Source organism: Zootoca vivipara, chromosome 5 (genome assembly GCF_963506605.1).
Source record: "Zootoca vivipara chromosome 5, rZooViv1.1, whole genome shotgun sequence".
Classification (NCBI taxonomy): Eukaryota; Metazoa; Chordata; class Lepidosauria; order Squamata; family Lacertidae; genus Zootoca; species Zootoca vivipara.
The window spans coordinates 65,713,275-65,732,433 of NC_083280.1; the positions used below are offsets into that span (position 1 = coordinate 65,713,275).

General features: G+C 43.5%; 1 protein-coding gene across 1 annotated transcript; it reads left to right on the forward strand.

Annotated features, from left to right (window-relative positions):
* The first annotated feature begins 1,233 nt into the window (after positions 1-1,233).
* Positions 1,234-19,155, forward strand: ANKRD22 (ankyrin repeat domain 22). The gene is made up of 6 exons (XM_035138716.2): positions 1,234-1,412; positions 11,250-11,441; positions 13,870-13,977; positions 15,073-15,150; positions 15,855-15,953; positions 16,612-19,155. Exons 1-6 carry the CDS (start codon positions 1,392-1,394, stop codon positions 16,687-16,689), a joined length of 576 nt encoding a protein of 191 aa, XP_034994607.1. The 5' UTR covers positions 1,234-1,391; the 3' UTR covers positions 16,690-19,155.
* Positions 19,156-19,159: the final 4 nt, after the last annotated feature.

A 19,159-nucleotide genomic window follows, 5' to 3' on the forward strand; every position in this document is an offset into this window, starting at 1 on the left:
GCAACCAACTCCTTTTTGCTATGCTGAAAAAACCCAACAAGACCTTTTTAGTTCCATATAGTAGTTCCCTAGGAGAAGGTGGGAAGGGCTTTGATCAGTGCAGCCTTGGGGCAGTTCGGCTCCTCCTCACTGGGCTCACATTCAAGAGATGATCTTGTAAAGATAAATATGCAAGCGTACCAGGGTGGGACTGCTGAACATGTTTTGCAAGACCTAAAAAGTGCTTTGTTGTAGCACTGATTGATCCGTGCTCACTCCACAGTGAAAATGAGCAACCAGAACGTTTGCCAAACTCACCAAGAAATCATCGCACCATTGAATTGTAGAGTTGGACGGGACCCCAAGTGTCATCTAGTTTAGCCCCCTGCAATGCAGAAATGTCAAGCTGAAGTTACTTTCAGCAAGTATAGTCAGGATGGTACCCTCTAGATGTAGACTACAACTCCCATAATTCCCAACCATCATCAATGTTGGATGGGGCTGATGGATTTGTATTCCAGCAACACCTGGAGGGAACTATATTGGCTATTCCTGACGTACAATATTGAGAGGATGGAGGTGGCTAAAAGTAAAATGCCTGTTAGCACAGTACACTGAATATCGTATTTTTCCATCTGTAAGACGCCCCCATGTATAAGACGTCCCCTATTTTGGGGGGCTCAGATTTAAGAAAATGGGGAGAGATGTATCCATGTATAAGATGGCCCCTGATTTTTGACTTTTTTTAAAAGGGAAAAAACCTAGTCTTATACATGGAAAAATATGGTAATTTTCCTGCAGAAGTCACAATCCTGGAATGAGTGCCTGGGCAGGTGTGTGTGTGTGTGTGTGTGTATTTGTGTTTGGCATTCATGTGCATTACGTTTTGTCTGCAGCTGCTTGTATCTCCTCAAATAACAATGTAATCATTCTGCCATTTCTGGTTTTACAATTTCATTCTCTTTTGCCAGTTTGGTCCTCTTTAAAGACACATTGTACAAACTGGAAGCGCTTTCAATGTTTCTGTTGCTTTTATTTCAACAGCTTCCTTTAAGGAAACCTCCAATTCATGTTTCCAAACTGATAGAGTGAGCCAACTTTCTCTCTGTTGTAACTTGTACTACGGAGATGTGGGAGTCTTTCTGCAAAGCAACACTCACCTCTGCCTCACTGGGCAGGGCCTCTAAGCACACTATTGGCTCTCGGTGTGACTGATTAAGAAAACCAACTTGCAGCCAACAGTGGGAAGCGCTTGGGAGTTGAGTACAATAGTTGAGCCTGTTTGCTTGCTCAGAGTGCTCGGCTGAAGAACTTTGCAGGTTACATTTTCATCAAATCGAAGGATAATACAAAGTCAAGAGCTTGCTAAGGAGCAGAGGATTCCATCCAGAATCCCAACATATAAAAAAGCCATGGGGATATTATACTCGCAGGTATGTAAGCTGTTTCCTAGTCTTCTAGAATACAACAGAAGTCTAGCAGGTCTGTTTCAAAGGATTTATAAAATCTTATTTAAGTACCTCCTCAAGTGTAGCTTTAAAAGTGACCTGAAGGCGTAAGGCATAATCATAGTAAGTGTAATAACCAGTTTTTCATACAGTAAATTAGATTACAGATATCAAGGGCAAGTATTTGAAGGATTATTGTGGTTTATGGCAGCAAAACAGCATGAACTGGGCATTCTTTCCTAGAGTCCTCAACATGGATATTTCTGTAGATGTTTGTTAATGAGAGGTGCAAAAAATGGTGAAAGGCAATGCTTTTTCCTCATGTCCACTTCACATTAGACCCATCCTGTAGCTTAGTTCAAGTCCTGGTCTGTGAACCTTAGTGAAACAAGCCACACATACACAAAATTTGCCCTCATTTTAAAAAGAAGAAAAAACTGTAATAAATTATAGTTATTTTATTTCATAACATGTATATAACGCTTGACCAGGAGAAAAAAATATCCAGTGTGGTTTTAAAAAACCCAAACTATATATTTAAACAATCGTGTAATTTTGCGTCAACTATCTGTATACATTTGTAGAAATCTTTCCCCTTATTAATGAACTTACACAGTTGAGTGCTGATAGACAGAGAGTCATTAGAAAAACAACAGATGGTGCATCAGCATTCTTTGGAGAACCCCAAAATATGCAAGGGACATTAAATGTTTAAAACAAAAATCAGAGGAGGGAAACCCTCCCAGATAGTAAACTCAGTGACAGGGATTGAGTAAACTCCATGACGTCCAGGAGCCCTGGAATGTTGAGTATCATTTGGAAAAGAAAACCAGAAAACTGGGGAGCAGCAGCAATGAAATGACTTGCTTGAACCTCGTTCAGCTTGTAATATACTAAAGGAGAACATGCCTGTCTGCCTGGGACCCTGAACAGAAGCATTCCTGTTAGAGGGCGTGAGAATACACTGCAATATTTCATTGCAGATCCCAGCCGTATAAATTTAATCCCAGATTTGAGAAAAACTTATTGGTGTTTGTGATTTTGGGGTGTAGCACTACTGCACTGCTCAAGAAAAACCTGTTTCTACATTATAAAGGATCATTATCTAAATGTACAGCACATGGGGAAAATGTGAATGCTTGTTAAATGTGAATTCTGTCTTACACACAGGTGAGCCAGTTGTCGTGTCTGGTTGGATAGCATTCCATTTCAGGATGTGATCTGGGTCTTTTTAATCTAGCCTCTGTGTTCTTTGTTTTACTCACACATTTTATTGCAATGCAAAAGGCAGAAGGCCAGGTTTGTTTTTACTGGAGGTGAATAATGCATGCGTTCCTGTATAAGGCATTACTGCCTTACTTCCTTGTGGGTCACAACTGCCTTCAGAACCCCAGTGTGGGTCTCTTATGTTCAGAATCACCTGGTGAGGTTAGGGCTCTTCTGATCAGTAGATCCACTCTTACTGTTTGTTTAGACTCCTGCTCCCAACTTTACAAAACTCCTTCCTCCCATATCTGTTTCCTCCGTCTTTGATCATGCTTGCCCTTCACTTTTGTTCAGCTACAATCTTGCCCCTCTAAATACATTGCAGCTGATGGTATTTCTCCTTATTCGTGCTTTTAGTCAATGCCTTGGGCCTGTTTCTTGTTAATTTTCTAGGGTTGTTGTTGTTGTTGTTGTTGTTGTTGTTGTTGCCTCTGCTTGTCACCCCACCTTCTCCATTTCACACTCACACACACATACACATTCCCTTTCTGTCCTCCATTCCCCCACTTCTGCTCTCTCGTATTCATTCTCTCCTTCATGTCAGACTCCCACTCTACCCAGAGACATACCTAGGGATTGGTGAAATTAGTCCCTGCTGGGGGTGAAGGCTCAGCAAGGGTGCAAAAATCACCCCAGAAATCTGTCTCCAGTTGTCTGTGCAAGGTTGTGAGTTTAGACAAGAGCTAGGAGCTAAGCAGTGGTTGAAATGGCAAGGTAGACCACTGGAGACTATGGAGTGTTTGACATATAGGAGTTGGGTGATGGGCTGCCACTGTTGCAGTGAGATCAAACACGAGAGAGATTTCCCATCCTTCTTGCACCATGGCCCAAAGGCATATGAATGTTTTCATTCTTCCTCCTTGCCTGTCTCTCACTCTGGATGCTTTGAGTACTTGGGCCATGTAAGATGTAGGAATTTCTAATGTGGCTATTGTGGTGAAGTGATCCCCCCCCGGGGGGGGGGGGGACTGTGCCAATACAGTTGCTTGCCAAGGGTGCAAGGGAACCTATGTATGCCTCTGACTCTACCTTCACACTAGGGATGTGAGGTAGTTTCCATTCTGACCTGTATTTGTCACAGTCAGCACCGTCTGTTTTCTACTGCAGTTCAGCTTCCACAAAATACTACATTATTCATCTCACAGTGTGCATGGAGTGTTAGGGGAGGGGTAGTACCTCTGGTGGGGGGGGGCATGTCCTGCTCCTTCTTGGGTAGTTTGTCCACCTTTGGTTCCCACTCTGAACTCGGCTCTCACCTGTGACTCCTAGACATCTGAAGGCAACCCTGTATTAGGAAGTTTTTAATGTTTGATGTTTTATATATTCTGTACGCCACCCAGAGTGGATGGGAAAACCCTGTATTAGGAAGTTTTTAATGTTTGATGTTTTATATATTCTGTACGCCACCCAGAGTGGATGGGGAAACCCAGTCAGATGGGCAGGGTATAAATAATACAAAATTATTATTATTTATTATTATTAATTCTAGAAGCTGTCAGCATGTGACAGCATCTACTATCTAAGAAACTGCTTTGACTGGCCAGCTAAACCAGGTGAGGGTAGCCAATGAGCACTCAATGAGCTAGGGACTTCCCCTGCATGTGAAGACAGGTTCTGGCAGATTGAGTGGACAAGACTAACAACCAAGAAGGCAGTTTCTGCATGTGCTAGAGAGGGAAGTGAGGGGCAGATGGGGCTCCTGAACCTGGGGAGGTAGCCCCTCTAGGAGAAGGAAAATTCTGATTCTAAATCTCTGCTGCCTTGCCGGATATCTTTGGGAGAAGAAAAAGCTAAGGAGTAAAGCCTATACAAATTTCTTGTGGAGTCCTAACAGAGTTGGATGCCACCTCATATGCCTCCTTCCGGCAACTCCTGCAGCCAAACTGGTGCCAAATGTATTGCTCTGCTTTCCTTTGGACCACATCAGCAAGCCTGAGAGGGGGGGGGTCTTGTCTGGGAAGCCCAGGATCTCCACACACACTGCCCAGGCTTGTGTCACAGGGAGTCCACTTTGGTGCTGCTATATAACACAGCGGTTTGACTTCACCCCTGGAGGTGCGCTCCATTGTCTCTCGAGACAGATGCATGCCAGCAACAACATCTCGCCACCTGAAATTCAATGTAAGTTACATAACCTCTTACGTAACTTACATTGATTTCAATGTAAAGGAAATGTCAAAACGGTGTGTAAAAGAATTACATCTTCTAGAAATAATTTGTTTGGCTGATTTCCATTCATGACCACAGATGAACATGCAAACTGCAGCAATTTCAGCTCCCTTTTCCATTTTCACCAGAATGGTCTGACTTCCCTACTTCATTCACATGCTGCCTTTTGCTCTCCTTCTCTCTCATGAGCTTCCATTCATCCTCATTCTCTCGAATCTTTTGCTGACTCATCCTTGCCTGTATTTTGGTTCACCACATCCTGTTTCCCCTTTTCTTCCTTGGTAGTTGGGACCTTCACCTGTTGTGTTTTTCACCCCACTTTTTTTTAATAATAATTTTTATTTGATTTTACAAATTCATTCACACTCAAAATCACAAATAATACAAATTACACAAGATTCTTTTGAATCTCTAGACTTCCCTCCGCCCCTTCGTGGGTTCTTTGGTTAACTTTTTCAACTGCATACTATAAGCCCTCCTAATTTTCCTGTCCTCCATTATATCCAAAGTCTATCTAACGTTACAAGAGTTATTTAAGACCTGACAAAGAGTTCAAGTGTTTGCAATGATCTGTCAAATATAATATAATTTTCTCCCATTCTTTGTTGAAGTTTTGGTCCTCCTGGTTTCTAATTTTCCCAGTCATTCTTGCCATCTCTGCATATTCCACCCCACCTTTATCCTTTATCAGGCTGAGTGGTTGTGCATCCTCAGTGCCCTACAATGTCACATTCGAATGGACTGCCATTTTGGGAAGCCTCTGTAGGGACATCCCCACATAAAGTGTTTAAATCACATGCTATTGCTATAGCATATAAAGTAGTGACCATGACAAATGTTCATAAGAATGGCCTTTTTTGTATTTTAATCTTAAACCTATCCAAGAGCAGAATAGTGCTGGCAGCTAAATGATTCCAAGTGAGCTGCAAGTTGGCTCTCATACCCTCCAACATTTTTCCAATGAAAATAGGGACATACCATTCCATAATAATAATAATAATAATAAATATTAAAATTATTATTACTTATACCCCACCCATCTGACTATGTGGTCCTAGCCATTCTGGGTGGCTTCCAACATATATAAAAACATAAGAAAACATTTTTTTATTAAAAACAACAACAAACTTCCCCAAACAGGGCTGTCTTCAGATGCCTTCTAAAGGTTGTATAGTTACTTATCTCCTTGGCTTGGGGTTCGCGTAGCCATATACCCTCCAACAATTCTCTAATGAAAATAGGGATGTCTGAAGGAAAAGTGGGACATTCCAGGATCAGTTAGAAACCAGGATGCTTTCTGTAATCTGGGACTGTCCCTGGAAAAAAGGGACACTTTGAGAGTATGAGCTCTGACTAGTGTAATCCAGGTCCTCCAAGAAAACGTTGCTGACCCCCACCAAGACTCTACTGATTTTGGTGACTGTGGGGGGGGATGGTGGGGGGGATGGAAGCCACCTCATCATCAGACTCCATGGATCAACTGAGGAGGGAGGCAGTGTGCATATAGATGTGCATACAACTGTGTGGAGCAGCAACACCTGCTCCAGGGGATTTGTCAAGAGTGAAAGTGGCCCTTGACTGAAAAAAAGAAAAAATGGTTAGCCACCCTTGAGCTAGGTCATGTGGTTAATAGTGCTCACCTTGCGTTATTGGCCGAGGGAGCAGGTGTACAGCTTCCAGGTCATGTGGCCAGCATGACAAAGCCGCTTCTGGCGAACCAGAGCAGCACACGGAAACACTGTTTACCTTCCTGCTGTTTATCTACTTGCACTTTGCCATGCTTTTGAACTGCTTGGTTGGCAGGAGCTGGGACCAAGCAACAGGAGCCCACCCCGTTGCGGGGATTCAAACCGCCGACCTTCTGATCAGTAAGCCCTAGGCTCTGTGGTTTAACCCACAGCGCCACCCGTGTCCTAGAGTAGTGTAATAAATATCCTTTAAAAATGCTCTTTTAATAAATTCCCTTCAAATAAGATTGAAGACAGATGACTCCATAGTTTGTCAGTGACCAGCAGTCAAGCCTTGTTGAGTTGCCCAAGGTCTTGTTCTACTTTTTGGTTCACAGGCCTTACTGCTTCTCTGATGTAACCCTGCTGCCCTTCCAGATTTGGACCTGAGGGTAATTTGTATTGCACATGTGCTGCTGTTGCTGTTACTGAACAGCACCTTGGGAGATGAGGGATGATCGGGGAATCTGATCTTTGCAAATTCTGAAAGGAAGCCTGAGTCCCAGCTCCTAGCCCATTTGGAACATGTGGGATCTGTGAAAGCCAGCGAATAAATGACTTCCAGTTGATTCCAGTCTGAGACAGTGTAGTGCTCTGCTGCTGTCTTGGAACTTCAGCTCCCATCAACCCCAGCTGGAAGCCCCAATGATAAGGCATGATGGGAGTTGTAGTTCACTACATTTGGAGGGGCACTACATTGTCTACCCTTGTCACAGACTAATGAGCCAGGAATGCCCCCCCCCACGAGGTTCTGCAGTTACCAAATGTCTCCCATAGAGTTTTCATCTCAAAATTTCTTTTGAAATGTGTGCTTTGAGATAAAAGACATTTGCAAATGAACAATGATTTAAATAAACACTTTAATGTATTTGTAAAAATATGTCACAGCTTAATACAGGGCAGGGCAGAGGCTCTCTTTTAAATCAGAACCAGTGAAGGCAGTGAATGTCCTGTGTGAGTTTCTGGAGGCAGTTGGAGGATGGAGGCTGAATTCTGACAAGACAGAAGTACTGTTTTGGGGGGGACAGGGGGTGGGCGGGGGTGGGGGACTCCCTGGTCCTGAATGGGGTAATTGTGCCCTTGAAGGACCAGGTGCACAGCCTAGGAGTCATTTTGGACTCACAGCTGTCCATGGAGGCTCAGGTCAATTCTGTGTCCAGGGCGGCTGTCTACCAGCTCCATCTGGTATGCAGGCTGAGTCCCTACCTGCCCACAGACTGTCTCACCAGAGTGGTGCATGCTCTAGTTATCTCCCGCTTGGACTACTGCAATGTGCTCTATGTCAGGCTACCTTTGAAGGTGACCCGGAAACTGCAATTAATCCAGAATGCGGCAGCTAGACTGGTGACTGGGAGCGGCCGCCGAGACCACATAACACCGGTCCTAAGAGACCTACATTGGCTCCCAGTATGTTTCTGAGCACAATTCAAAGTGTTGGTGCTGACCTTTAAAGCCCTAAACGGCCTCGGTCCTGTATACCTGAAGGAGCATCTCCACCCCCATTGTTCAGCCCAGACACTGAGGTCCAGTGCCGAGGGCCTTCTGGTGGTTCCCTCACTGAGAGAAGCAAAGCTACAGGGAACCAGGCAGGGGGCCTTCTCGGTAGTGGCGCCCGCCCTGTGGAATGCCCTTCCATTGGAGGACAAGGAGATAAACAACTACCTGACATTTAGAAAACACCTAAAGGCAGCCCTGTTTAGGGAAGTTTTTAATCTGTGATATTTTAATGTATTTTGGTATTTGTTGGGAGCCGCCCAGAGTGGCGGGGGAAACCCAGCCAGATGGGCAGGGTATAAATAATAAATAATAATAAAAAGCGAGAGAGACAAAAAATAGACTGATTCTGCTACTGCAGCCCCCAGTCCCTGAGCTACTCTCAATTCTTCTTTCTCCAGACTTCCACATGTATGGTTTTTGTGCTTGCATGGTGAGCTCAGGTGGCTTTTGAATCCAGTCCATCTGAATTCAGTATATAGTATGCATTCTCTCACTACTTTCCCAGTCTGCTTACTGCTTCTGGAAGTTAATGATAAACTAGTTTGTCTGTAAGATGCCACAGCACTCCTCCTCTTCCTGCTGCTAAATACAAAGGTCTGTTTCAGGTGCCACATGGGTGCCAGAATTCTTGTCTGCAAGGTGAACAAGGAAGCAGGTGGGATGTTTCAGTGTCGGGTGTTTCAGCTGTGATTCCTGCAGGTTTCCTTTGGATTGAGCCAATGGTGACGAATCTGCTAGCACCACTCTGTGGATTTAAACGGTGACTGCAGTTTTGAATGCCACATGACTCTCTCCCTTTAGCTTCTCCTCACTTAGAAACATTAGGCAGGGTGGGAGGATTTTGCTTTATATTTTGCTTTATAGGAGTTGAGTATACAGTATCACCTGATTTTATGGTACTCAGATTATCCTGCACTTCCTCCCTCAAAACTCAGGTGTAAATACATGTAAATGTGGAGTCTTTACAAAATAAGCCATATTTCATAAAGACACCACAGACTCCTCCATGCTAAGCAACAGGAACAAAGGATAAATATTACTGTGTACCTCATGTGGAATGCCCTCCCACCAGATGTCAAGGAGATAAAGAACTATACAACTTTTAGAAGACATCTGAAAGCACTCCTGTATTGGGAAGTTTTTGACGTTTTGAGTTTTATTATGTTTTTATATGTGCGGGAAGCAGCCCAGAGTGGCTGGGGAAACCCAGCCAGATTGAAGGGGTATAAATAACAAAATTGTTGTTGTTTGTTTGTTTATTACTATTAACTGTTGTTGTAGGAATTCCCCACCCCCACCCCACTGAATCAGACACACACATTTCCACATGACTATCGAAAGGGGGACTTGGGAGCCATAATCCTCTAAACCTTATGACAAGTAGGCAGGAGGCTCTGCCAACTGGACATTTCCCCATCAATGGTGCCAGACTGCTAGCCATCTCATTCACAATGGAAGACTCCTCCGGACAAAAGACAATGATCAACTCTTAGGAAACCGTCAGTTTCTCTTTGTGTTTAGGAATTCACACCTGGGAGGGGTGAGAATAGGAGAGATGTCAAAGGTGGTCAGATTTCTACCTTGAACCCTCCCTTTTTGTGAGGTATTGATTACGTAGCTGTGATGTAGGAATGATGTATTTTGGGGGTGTTTCTTGGTGATGGGAAAACTGATAAAAGTGGAGGTTCTCTTTTGTTCTGGGTCTCCATCTTGCTTCACCTTGTTGCAGGTGGGGGTCCTGTCGTGACAGTATTTTTCTTTAATGAAGACCAAGCTTACTGGCTGCTGTTTTGCTCTGATATTCTTGGCTGGAGTCTTGTTTTGTCCAAGGGAGCCCTCAGATTTCCGTTAACACTGTTGAGGATTATGTCTAAAGACCAGAGAATGTACAAAATATATGCACATGTGCTTTAAATGTACAGTGTACAACCTTGGCAGACACAAAAAGCAAAACTCAATTTGTTTTTGAGTTAGGCATTGCTGTTGAAACAGGAATTCAGAAGGAAACAAGTCTGACACATTCTCCACAAATGAGCTGCGACTATGGCAGTTTTCCTTTGAACGGAGGCTATAAAGAGTAATCTGCTGGCCCCACTCTGTGGATTTCAATTGCAACTGCAAGTTAAACTATGTGGGCAGATCTAGCCCAAACATTTCTATCAAGAAGTGGTAGTGGGGTTGCATTTGTGTTTTTGCTTTACTTGCGTTGATTATGCAATCCAAGGTAGCAGTTTCCCATCTGGTTTTGCTCTCAACTCTGCTATATTTAAGTTTTCTTCCATTCCGAAAACTTATGTGGTGGTAAGGGTATTTAGTGGTAAGGGTGTATGCTCTGTAACAATTTTCTTTCATGTGGGGCAGTTTACACTGTGGCACTGTGATCTAAACCACTGAGCCTCTTGAGCTTGCCGATCAGACCAGAAGGTCGGAGGTTAGAATCCACGTGATGGGGAGAGCTCCCATTGCTCTGTCCCAGCTCCTGCCAACCTACCGTAGTAGTTCAAAAGTATGCCCGTGCAAGTAGATAAATAGGTATCGCTGCAGTGGGAAGGTAAACTGCATTTCCATGGGCTCTGGTTCCCATCACGGTGTTCCATTGCACCAGAAGTGGTTACCTCATGCTGGTCACATGACTCAGAAAGCTGTCTCTAGACAAACACTGGCTCCCTTGGCCTGAAGGCGAGATCAGCGTTGCAGCCCACAGTCACCTTTGACTGAACTTAACCATCCAGGGATCTTTTACCATTTTTGTCACACTGTAGTGAAGCTGCCAGTGAAGTGTTCATTTGTCTACTCTGCTGCACACCCAGACTCCTTTTAAGCTTGGCCATGTTGGAAATCTTACACAGCTACATCCACGATGATGGACTCTCCTTCCTCGGAGATTTTTAAGAGGAGGCTGGATGATCATTTGTCATGGGTGATCTAGTTGAGGTTCCTGCATTGCAAGGGGCTGGACCCTCAGGGTTCCTTCCAAGCCTACAATTCTATGAAGGATCTAGGTGTGCGGTTATGTGGTAATCTGGTCAGGGTAGATGGAAAGCTCTCTGCATGCTCATGTCTAGTCAGCCAAACACCCCAAGTCTAAGGCTATCAGAAAAGTTTGTTAACCTAAGACACTTTGTTGAACTGTCTTCATTTCCCACCTCTTCTTCTTCTGCAGCCCATCTGTCAGGCAGCTTATAATAATGACTTCAGTGAACTGCAGCTCCTTCTGGAACAAGACAGCAATTATTTGAACATCCAGGACAGCTTTGGAGGAGACACACCATTGATTTGTGCCTGCAAAAAGGGACACAACAGAATTGTCAGTTATCTTCTGAAAATGAATGCTGATGTAAACATAAAAAATAAGGCAAGTCTCAGCAGATGTATACCCAATGAGGTCTTCTTTTATGTTACTAAAGTCATAATGGGATCTATACCTTGAAGTGGAGGGGGTATGTTTCTCACTCATTATTTGATTAGCTTAACATCCTCAAATATCCAGAAAAGATAGATGCTGTTATTCACTTTTCCCATAAATAATTTTTTTATGCTCAGACACAGCTTAGACATTTGGTTTTAAGAAGGTATATCTCAGCAAAATCTTTCCCACGTGCACAGTTCTTATTCATGTATAAAATATCAAATATAAACCCGCAAAATATATCATCAAAATAACAAAAGCAACCCAATAACACCCCCCCCCCAAAAAGAGCTACATTTTAAAAGGGCATAGGATGTCAATTAAATCAACCAAAGGCCTGGCGCCTAAAGGTGTATAATGAAGGCACCAGGCGAACTTCCCTGGAGAGAGCATTCTGCAGATGGGGAGCCACTGCAGAGAAGGCCCATTCTTGTGTTGCCACCCTCCGGACCTCTCAAGTAGGAGGCACATGAAGAAGGGTCTCAGAAGACGATCTCAGAGTCCAGGTAGGTTCATATGGAAAGAGGCAGTCCTTGAAGTATTGCAGTCCTGTACCGTTTAAGGCAGGCACCCCCAAACTTCGGCCCTCCAGATGTTTTTGGACTACAATTCCCATCATCCCTGACCACTGGTTCTGTTTGCTAGGGATCATGGGAGTTGTAGGCCAAAACATCTGGAGGGCTGCAGTTTGGGGATGCCTGGTTTAAGGCTTTATAGGTCAAAACCAGCACAATGAATTGGGCCTGGAAACTAATTGGTAGCCAGTGCAGTCAGACCAGGATCCGTGTAATATGTTCAAACCATCTTGCTCTGGTGAGCAACGTGGCCTCTGAATTCGGCACTAGTTTCTGAACTGTCTTCAGAGGGAGTCCCACGTATAATGCATTGCAGTAATCTAACCTTGAGGTTACCAGAGCATAGACAACAGTAGTTAGGCTACCCCTGGCCAGATAGGGGCATAGCTGGGCCACCAGCCGAAGCTGATGGAAGGCAGTCCAGGCCACTGAGGCCACCTGAGCCTCGAGCGACAACAAAGGATCCAGAAGTACCCCCAAGCTATGAACCTGCTCCTTCAGAGGAAGTGTAACCCCATCAAGAGCAGGCGACCTCCCACCCACCTTGTCTAGGGGACCACCCACTAAGAGTGCCTCAGTCTTATCTGGATTGAGTTTCAGTTTGTTGGCTCTCATTCAGTCCAGTACAGAGGCAAGACACTGGTCCAGAACTTCCACTGCCTCACCTGCAGATGTAAAGGGAAAATAGAGCTGAGTGTCATCAGCATACTGCTGACAACATACTTCAAACCTCTGGATAACCCCACCCAGCGGTTTCATGAAGATGTTAAACAACATAGGGGATAGGATTGAGCCTTGTAGAACCCCACATTGAAGGTTCCATGGGGCTGAAAAGCATTCCCCAAGCAACACCCTCTGGGATTGACCATCCAAGTAGGACTGGAACCACTGCAAAGCGGTGCCACCCACCCCTAGTTTGGAGAGTTGCTCCAGAAGGATATCATGGTTGATGGTAGCGAAAGCCGCTGAGCGATTGAGAAGAATTAACAGGGACATGTTTCCCTTGTCTCTTTCTCAACAGAGGTCATCATACAGGGCAACCAAAGCAGTTTCTGTGCCAAAACTGGGCCTAAACCCCAACTGAAATGGATCTAGAAAATCAGTTACTTCCCAAAGTGTCTGCGACCACTCACTCCAGAACCTTGCTCAGGAATGGGAGATTAGCAACTGGCTGGTAGTTAGTTAGGTTTTCTGAATCCTGGGAAGGTTTCTGAAGGAGTGGTTTTACTACTGCCTCCTTCAAACAGGCAGGGACCACCCCTCTCACAAAGAGGCACTGATCACCTCCTTATCTTTACCTTGTGTTCTAAGGATATTCCAAATTGTTTGAGAAATTATGTGTCCTCTGTGTTTGGAAAAAGAAAACCGAAACTTCCTCTCTTTGTGTGCTTTCCCCCTATAACAGAAGGCGGGGTGGGTGGTGGGGACCTGGCAGATGGATGTATCTAAAGATTCATCAGAATTCTTTTTGGAGGGAAGTCTTATACAAAAATGGAGCCCAGAACTTGGGGAAGTATCTCCCTCCTCTGCCCCAGTGTTTAACAACCATGAGGCATAAGTGAACATTTGTTAAGCATCACCAACTAGGCTCCATTTGCTCACTGATTGCTGCATAATATATGAATATTGTCCTTTATTTTCACATGGAGAGTATGAGACTCTTAATCTCATAGGCAATTTCTAATAGAGAAAAAGAAGGAAAATGTGCCCCAAATATGTCTAACATGCTCTGTGTATAAAGTGGAAGGGAATTGGAGCTCTTTGCCCAATATAATACGAGTTCTTCTGTTTCTCTCTAGAAAGAACGAACATGTTTACATTACGCTGTCAAAAAACGGTTCGGCTTCCTTGACTACCTGCTCATTATCATCTTAATGCCTGTTATGCTTCTTGGGTATCTGCTCATGGTAAGTTCAGCAAAAGAATGAAAATAGCATCTTTATATACCAGCCTTCACAAAGCTTCACCAACCTGATGACATTCAAACAGCATGGCCACCCTGTCTGGGATTGATGAGAGTTGTAGTCCAAAATATCTAGAGGACAGCAGGTTGGTAAAAGCTGGAATATATTGGCAAATTTAGGGCAGCATGACTGGTTTGGTCGCACCAGGCACAGACCTTCTGGGCTGCCACAATTATGACATCCAATAGAAGGTGAGAGGCAGGACGCTGGATTGTGGCATCACACATGGTGCCACTGAAACTTGAGGTGCCAAAGTTCCTCACTGGCCCCACACCCCATTTTCTGGACATATTTTCTTTCACAACATACTTTATGGGCCCATCTATTACTTGTGCTGCCTTACTCTAAAAAGCAAATCAACTCAACTCAACTGGGTAATCCCATTGTCTCACTCTGAGAACAGAAAGTATTTTTTTTGTAGCCATTAGATATCAACCTTGGCTTGTGTGCCAAAGATACCAACCTTGATATAAGTGACCCTCATCCTTGGCATACCAGGGCCCCTTCAAATATTTCCAAAAGCCAGTATGCACCCATAGCCCTTGAGTGATTGTCACATGTGACAATAGAACTTCTTGTTTTCTATAGTTGACTATGCATACTAGAAAGCCACAAAGCCAATTACAGCTTCCTAGCAAATAGGTATGCACATGACATTAAAAAAAGAAGAAAAGAAATGTACATGCTTCTCACACAGAAGTAGTGTGTTCTTGTGATGTAGTGTGTTCTTGTAACTGCAAGTAAATTACATAGAAATGAATGGAGCCCACATGCATAGAATGGTGGCATGTGAATTTAGCATCAGACTAATTTACATTGCGCGCTACAGACTGCATTCACTAAGTAAGTGCTTATTTCAATGGTGAAGGCTAGGGGAAAACAAACATTTTGATACAATCTTGCCGATAAAATATTTAAAAAGTTCCACATCATGAATAGAAGTAAGTTTTCATTGTTGGACAACTCAGTATGAGAGTTTTCTCATTGTGAATATAAACTGTTATTCTAACAATGTCCCATTGCCCATCTGTTGAACAGGTATCCAGAAGTAAGCAGAATGAAAATCTTATCAAGATGCTACTTAGAGCTGGTGTTGATGTTAATGCTACAGATGATGTAAGTGGACATATTTATGCTTGGAAGGTTCTAGGACAATGATATAGTGGGATCCCCAGCTTTTTGCATTGGGAGTGGTCAAAAAAATCATCTTCTTTTTTGGCAATCACTTGTAGCTGAGTAAGATTGCCTTCCATGGATATGGTCTTAACAGTGTGTCCATAAGCAACTGTGGAGGCCAAAAGTATAACCATACCCAAGGAAGAGGAAGAGGGGGGATATCCAGAAAACAAACATGGGGCATCCTCTGCAAATGTGTAGTTTGGACTCACAGAGGCTGTTAATATAAATCATTTGTTTTCCATAGCACTTGTGGCACAGTACTCTGTTTCAGCAGCCCTCACTTACTAGTTGTAGGACAGCAACATCCATTCCTAATCATCACCAGCGTTCCATCAGGGTGCAAGTTGTTTTAGAAAGTGTAAGAGGACAGGCCCATGTCCTAAGAAAGCTGATGGTTAAACTTTGACACAGGGGGAAACTGCAGAGGTAGGAGTAAACTGTTTGGGGTTTATTGTGGGTGGGTGGGGGAGAGAGAGCAAATTATTAGAAGCATGACACAGCTACGAAGTTACAAGGCTCACAGCTCCCCTTTCCGCTAGAAATAAAGGATGCATTAACAGTGAAGCATTAGGACATGCCTGAAACTTCTGCTTCTATAATAATGCATATCTTTCCAAGGGAAATTGTTTGGTTCTTTTCAGTCAGGAAGGACAGCACTCCACTATGCCTGTGAAATGAAGAACCCATCCATCGTTCCTCTACTTGTAGGAGCAGGTTCTGATCTCTCTATAAAGGACAAGGTAAGAAAGTCAGAGCTTAAAACAGCTATTGTTTTGACTGACTTTGACTTGGCTTCTGGTTCATCCTCTCTTCTGGATGGTGTCAACTATTGTTGAGGGAGAACCTGTTCTACCAAGCAGTTGTCCATTTCTAGAAAGAAGGCCAGCAGTGTTTTGTCCGTCTGGAAGACCTAGGCTGTTCATCATTTGTTTCTCATCTAATTGATTGAGGGAAGCCTTGATGTTTGTATAGTTCCCCATACATCAGGTATGGGGAGCTACGGCCTATCGCTTGTTGTTGGACTCCCATCACGCCTGAGTCCTATCTATTGGCCATGCAGCTTGACGTCCAACAATATCTGGAGAGCTTTATGTTTCTCATCCCTGATTTACATCTTGCAAACAATCTCAACCCTTGGGCATTCTAATTTAATTTATACCATCTAAAAGCATTCAACTGAAACGGGCAGATATTTCCATCCCTAATCTGAAGGAATTGTATTGCACACAAGAAGCCATATTCAAAGATTAGCCCTGTTGCCCAGCAATATCTATTAACACACACACACACACACACACACACACACACAAAGAGAGAGAGAGAGAGAGAGAGAGAGAGAGAGAGAGTAGGGTCTTGAATTATCTTTATCATTGCTTATTTTACCTCTCTTTTTTTCAGGAAGGAGAGACTCCACTTGACATAGCAAGAAGATTAAAGTTCACCAACATAGAAAACATGTTAAGGAAGGATACTTAGGCCATAATGTGATGTTGTCAAGCCCTGGTCAGGGGAGGAATCTATGAGGGCAATAATAAGTCCCACAGCACCGACATGTTATAGTAACCTCATGTTTATAGCAGCTACCAAGTTTATACAGCATAGATGGACTGTGTTAAAATCTGCCACTCCGTATGAATAGCTAATGTGACTTGACCAGAAGCACACGGTTAACATTATGAACATTAAGAGCTATTCATTATTTTCATTCCCCTGTACCAAAGTATGTTTGTAAAGAGTATGAACAATACTATTTATTTGATGTATACTATCTGTAGCAGTTGCAACTGGAAACAGATTAATCAGTAAAGATCTGTTTTGTATTATTATTATTATTACACAAGGTGTACATTCTCAACTACATAGAATTAGAAAAGAGCTGCCAATTTATGACATGGGCATCATAAGTGGCAGAGCAAAGGGCTGTGTGGGCACGCCTTGGCAGGAGCAGAAAGCTTGGGAACCAGGGTATCCCTGTCTCTTCTACATTGTGCTGTTCCCGCTCCCAGTAGAAGCAAAGCCACACTAGGGACCCGGGAAGTAGGGTGAAAAAGGAAGAGGGAATTCAGACAGGGTGGTTGATAGGTTGAAAGTAGACAGAAGACTGAACAGCAGAGATCTACATACAAGATGATAATAGTACCTATCATTTTCTTTTCAATATTTATTAAAAGATAATCTGGGAAGTATTTGCTGCTAGCTGTGTTGACAGGGCATTCTTTTCTCCGGAAGACTGAAAGAGCCAATAAGTGAGCAATTTTAGATGCCCAGAGATTTAGATTGTGCTGTTTGGATTTTTTCCCCTCCCAGTGCATTTCAAATGTCAAACAGATACATCTTCCCATCTATAGCTGTACTACAACTCCCATTATCCCTAGCTAGCAGAACCCAGTGATCAGGGATGAGGGGAACTGTAGTCCAAAAAACAGCAGGCAACCCAAGTTTGGGAAGCACTGTGCTGTTTTGCCATATATGTAACATGTTACAACAACTTAGTTGCGCCAATGGAAAACATCTAACTAAATATCTCTCAGCTCACAGTCTTATTAAACGCTTGCCAAATTACAAAGGTATTGCAAAGAAAAGAGGTTGCGAAAGAGGCTGAATAAGAATATGAATATTTTAGCACCACCTCAATTGTCAACTCAATTACAGCAGTTCTAATTGATTTATCCATGATCTCTGTGTACATGTCCTCCTTCACTAAGACTTCCGAACATCAGTGATGAGCACTATGGATACTTCCTCATTATCTCTATGATCTCCATAAACATGCGCTCAGTTGCATCAATTTCCCAGATAAAATCTAGGTGGTTCCATTCGGGAATATGCTTTGCATAAATGATGTTACTAAATAATGAGCACAATAATTCTACACCCGATGGGTGTGCAAGCAAGTCTTGCCTTCTAGTCCATAATGTAATTGGTATTTGTATATCTTCTATCTTATAGGCAGGGAATGTTGTCTAGGGATAAAACATGTGATGATGCCAGGTTTTCAAAAGAATATAGAAATTTCTCCAAGGGAGCCAGGACAGACAGAAGACTGAACAACAGAGATTTGCAACATTATTGACAGAATAAATCGTATTTCCTGATATTTATTAGAAAGGTAACCTGAGAAATATTTGCTGCCTGGTGTGTGATCAGCCATTTTTTCCTGCAGAAGATTGAAGAAACCCAGGAAACAACTAATTAAATTTGTTTTCTCCTCTGACCGACAACACAAGAGTAAGGTAGAAAGCAGTGGGTTCCCCCCCTTGGGGGTACTCAAGGGTACGTAGTACCAGAACCTTTTAACTAGAAGAAAAGCACTAAGAAAAAGAAATCCCAAGATGATTTATGTCAGTGTTTCCCAAACTTGGGTCTCCAGCTGATTTTGGACTACAACTCCCTGTCGGGAACCAGGCGTGGGGCAGGAACGACCCCCCAGGCATCACACAGGAATGAAAACAGCCTTTCTCTCTCCCAGACGTCTTGATGACCCATGCCTTGTTGTTGACACCGGGCACATATAAATAAATCTTGCAGAGTAAACACAATGGAGTGAGACAGAGGTTTGTGCTATTAAGCTACTTTTATTACTACGTAAAAGTCAGAACAAAGGAAAGCATGTCTTCTCTCGCTGAGAGAAGTCCGAAGAAGAAAAACAAAAAATGGAAACAGAATATAGCATCACATCCGTTCCCATGATCCAACAGTCTTTTGCTAGAATGCATAACAGAATCTGCATTGTGACTGCATTGTGACTGTACAGTGGAGGAATATAAACCCAACACTCCCATCATCCCTAGCTAGCAGACAGGGGCGTAGCGAGGCATGGTGACACCCGGGGCAGCAAATTGCCATGCACCCGGGTGGGCGTGGCGTCGCATGGGTCGTTACGTGGTGGGGTATTGCCACCCCCTCGCACCCCCAAAGCCACGCGCCTCGCTCCAGCTACAAACTG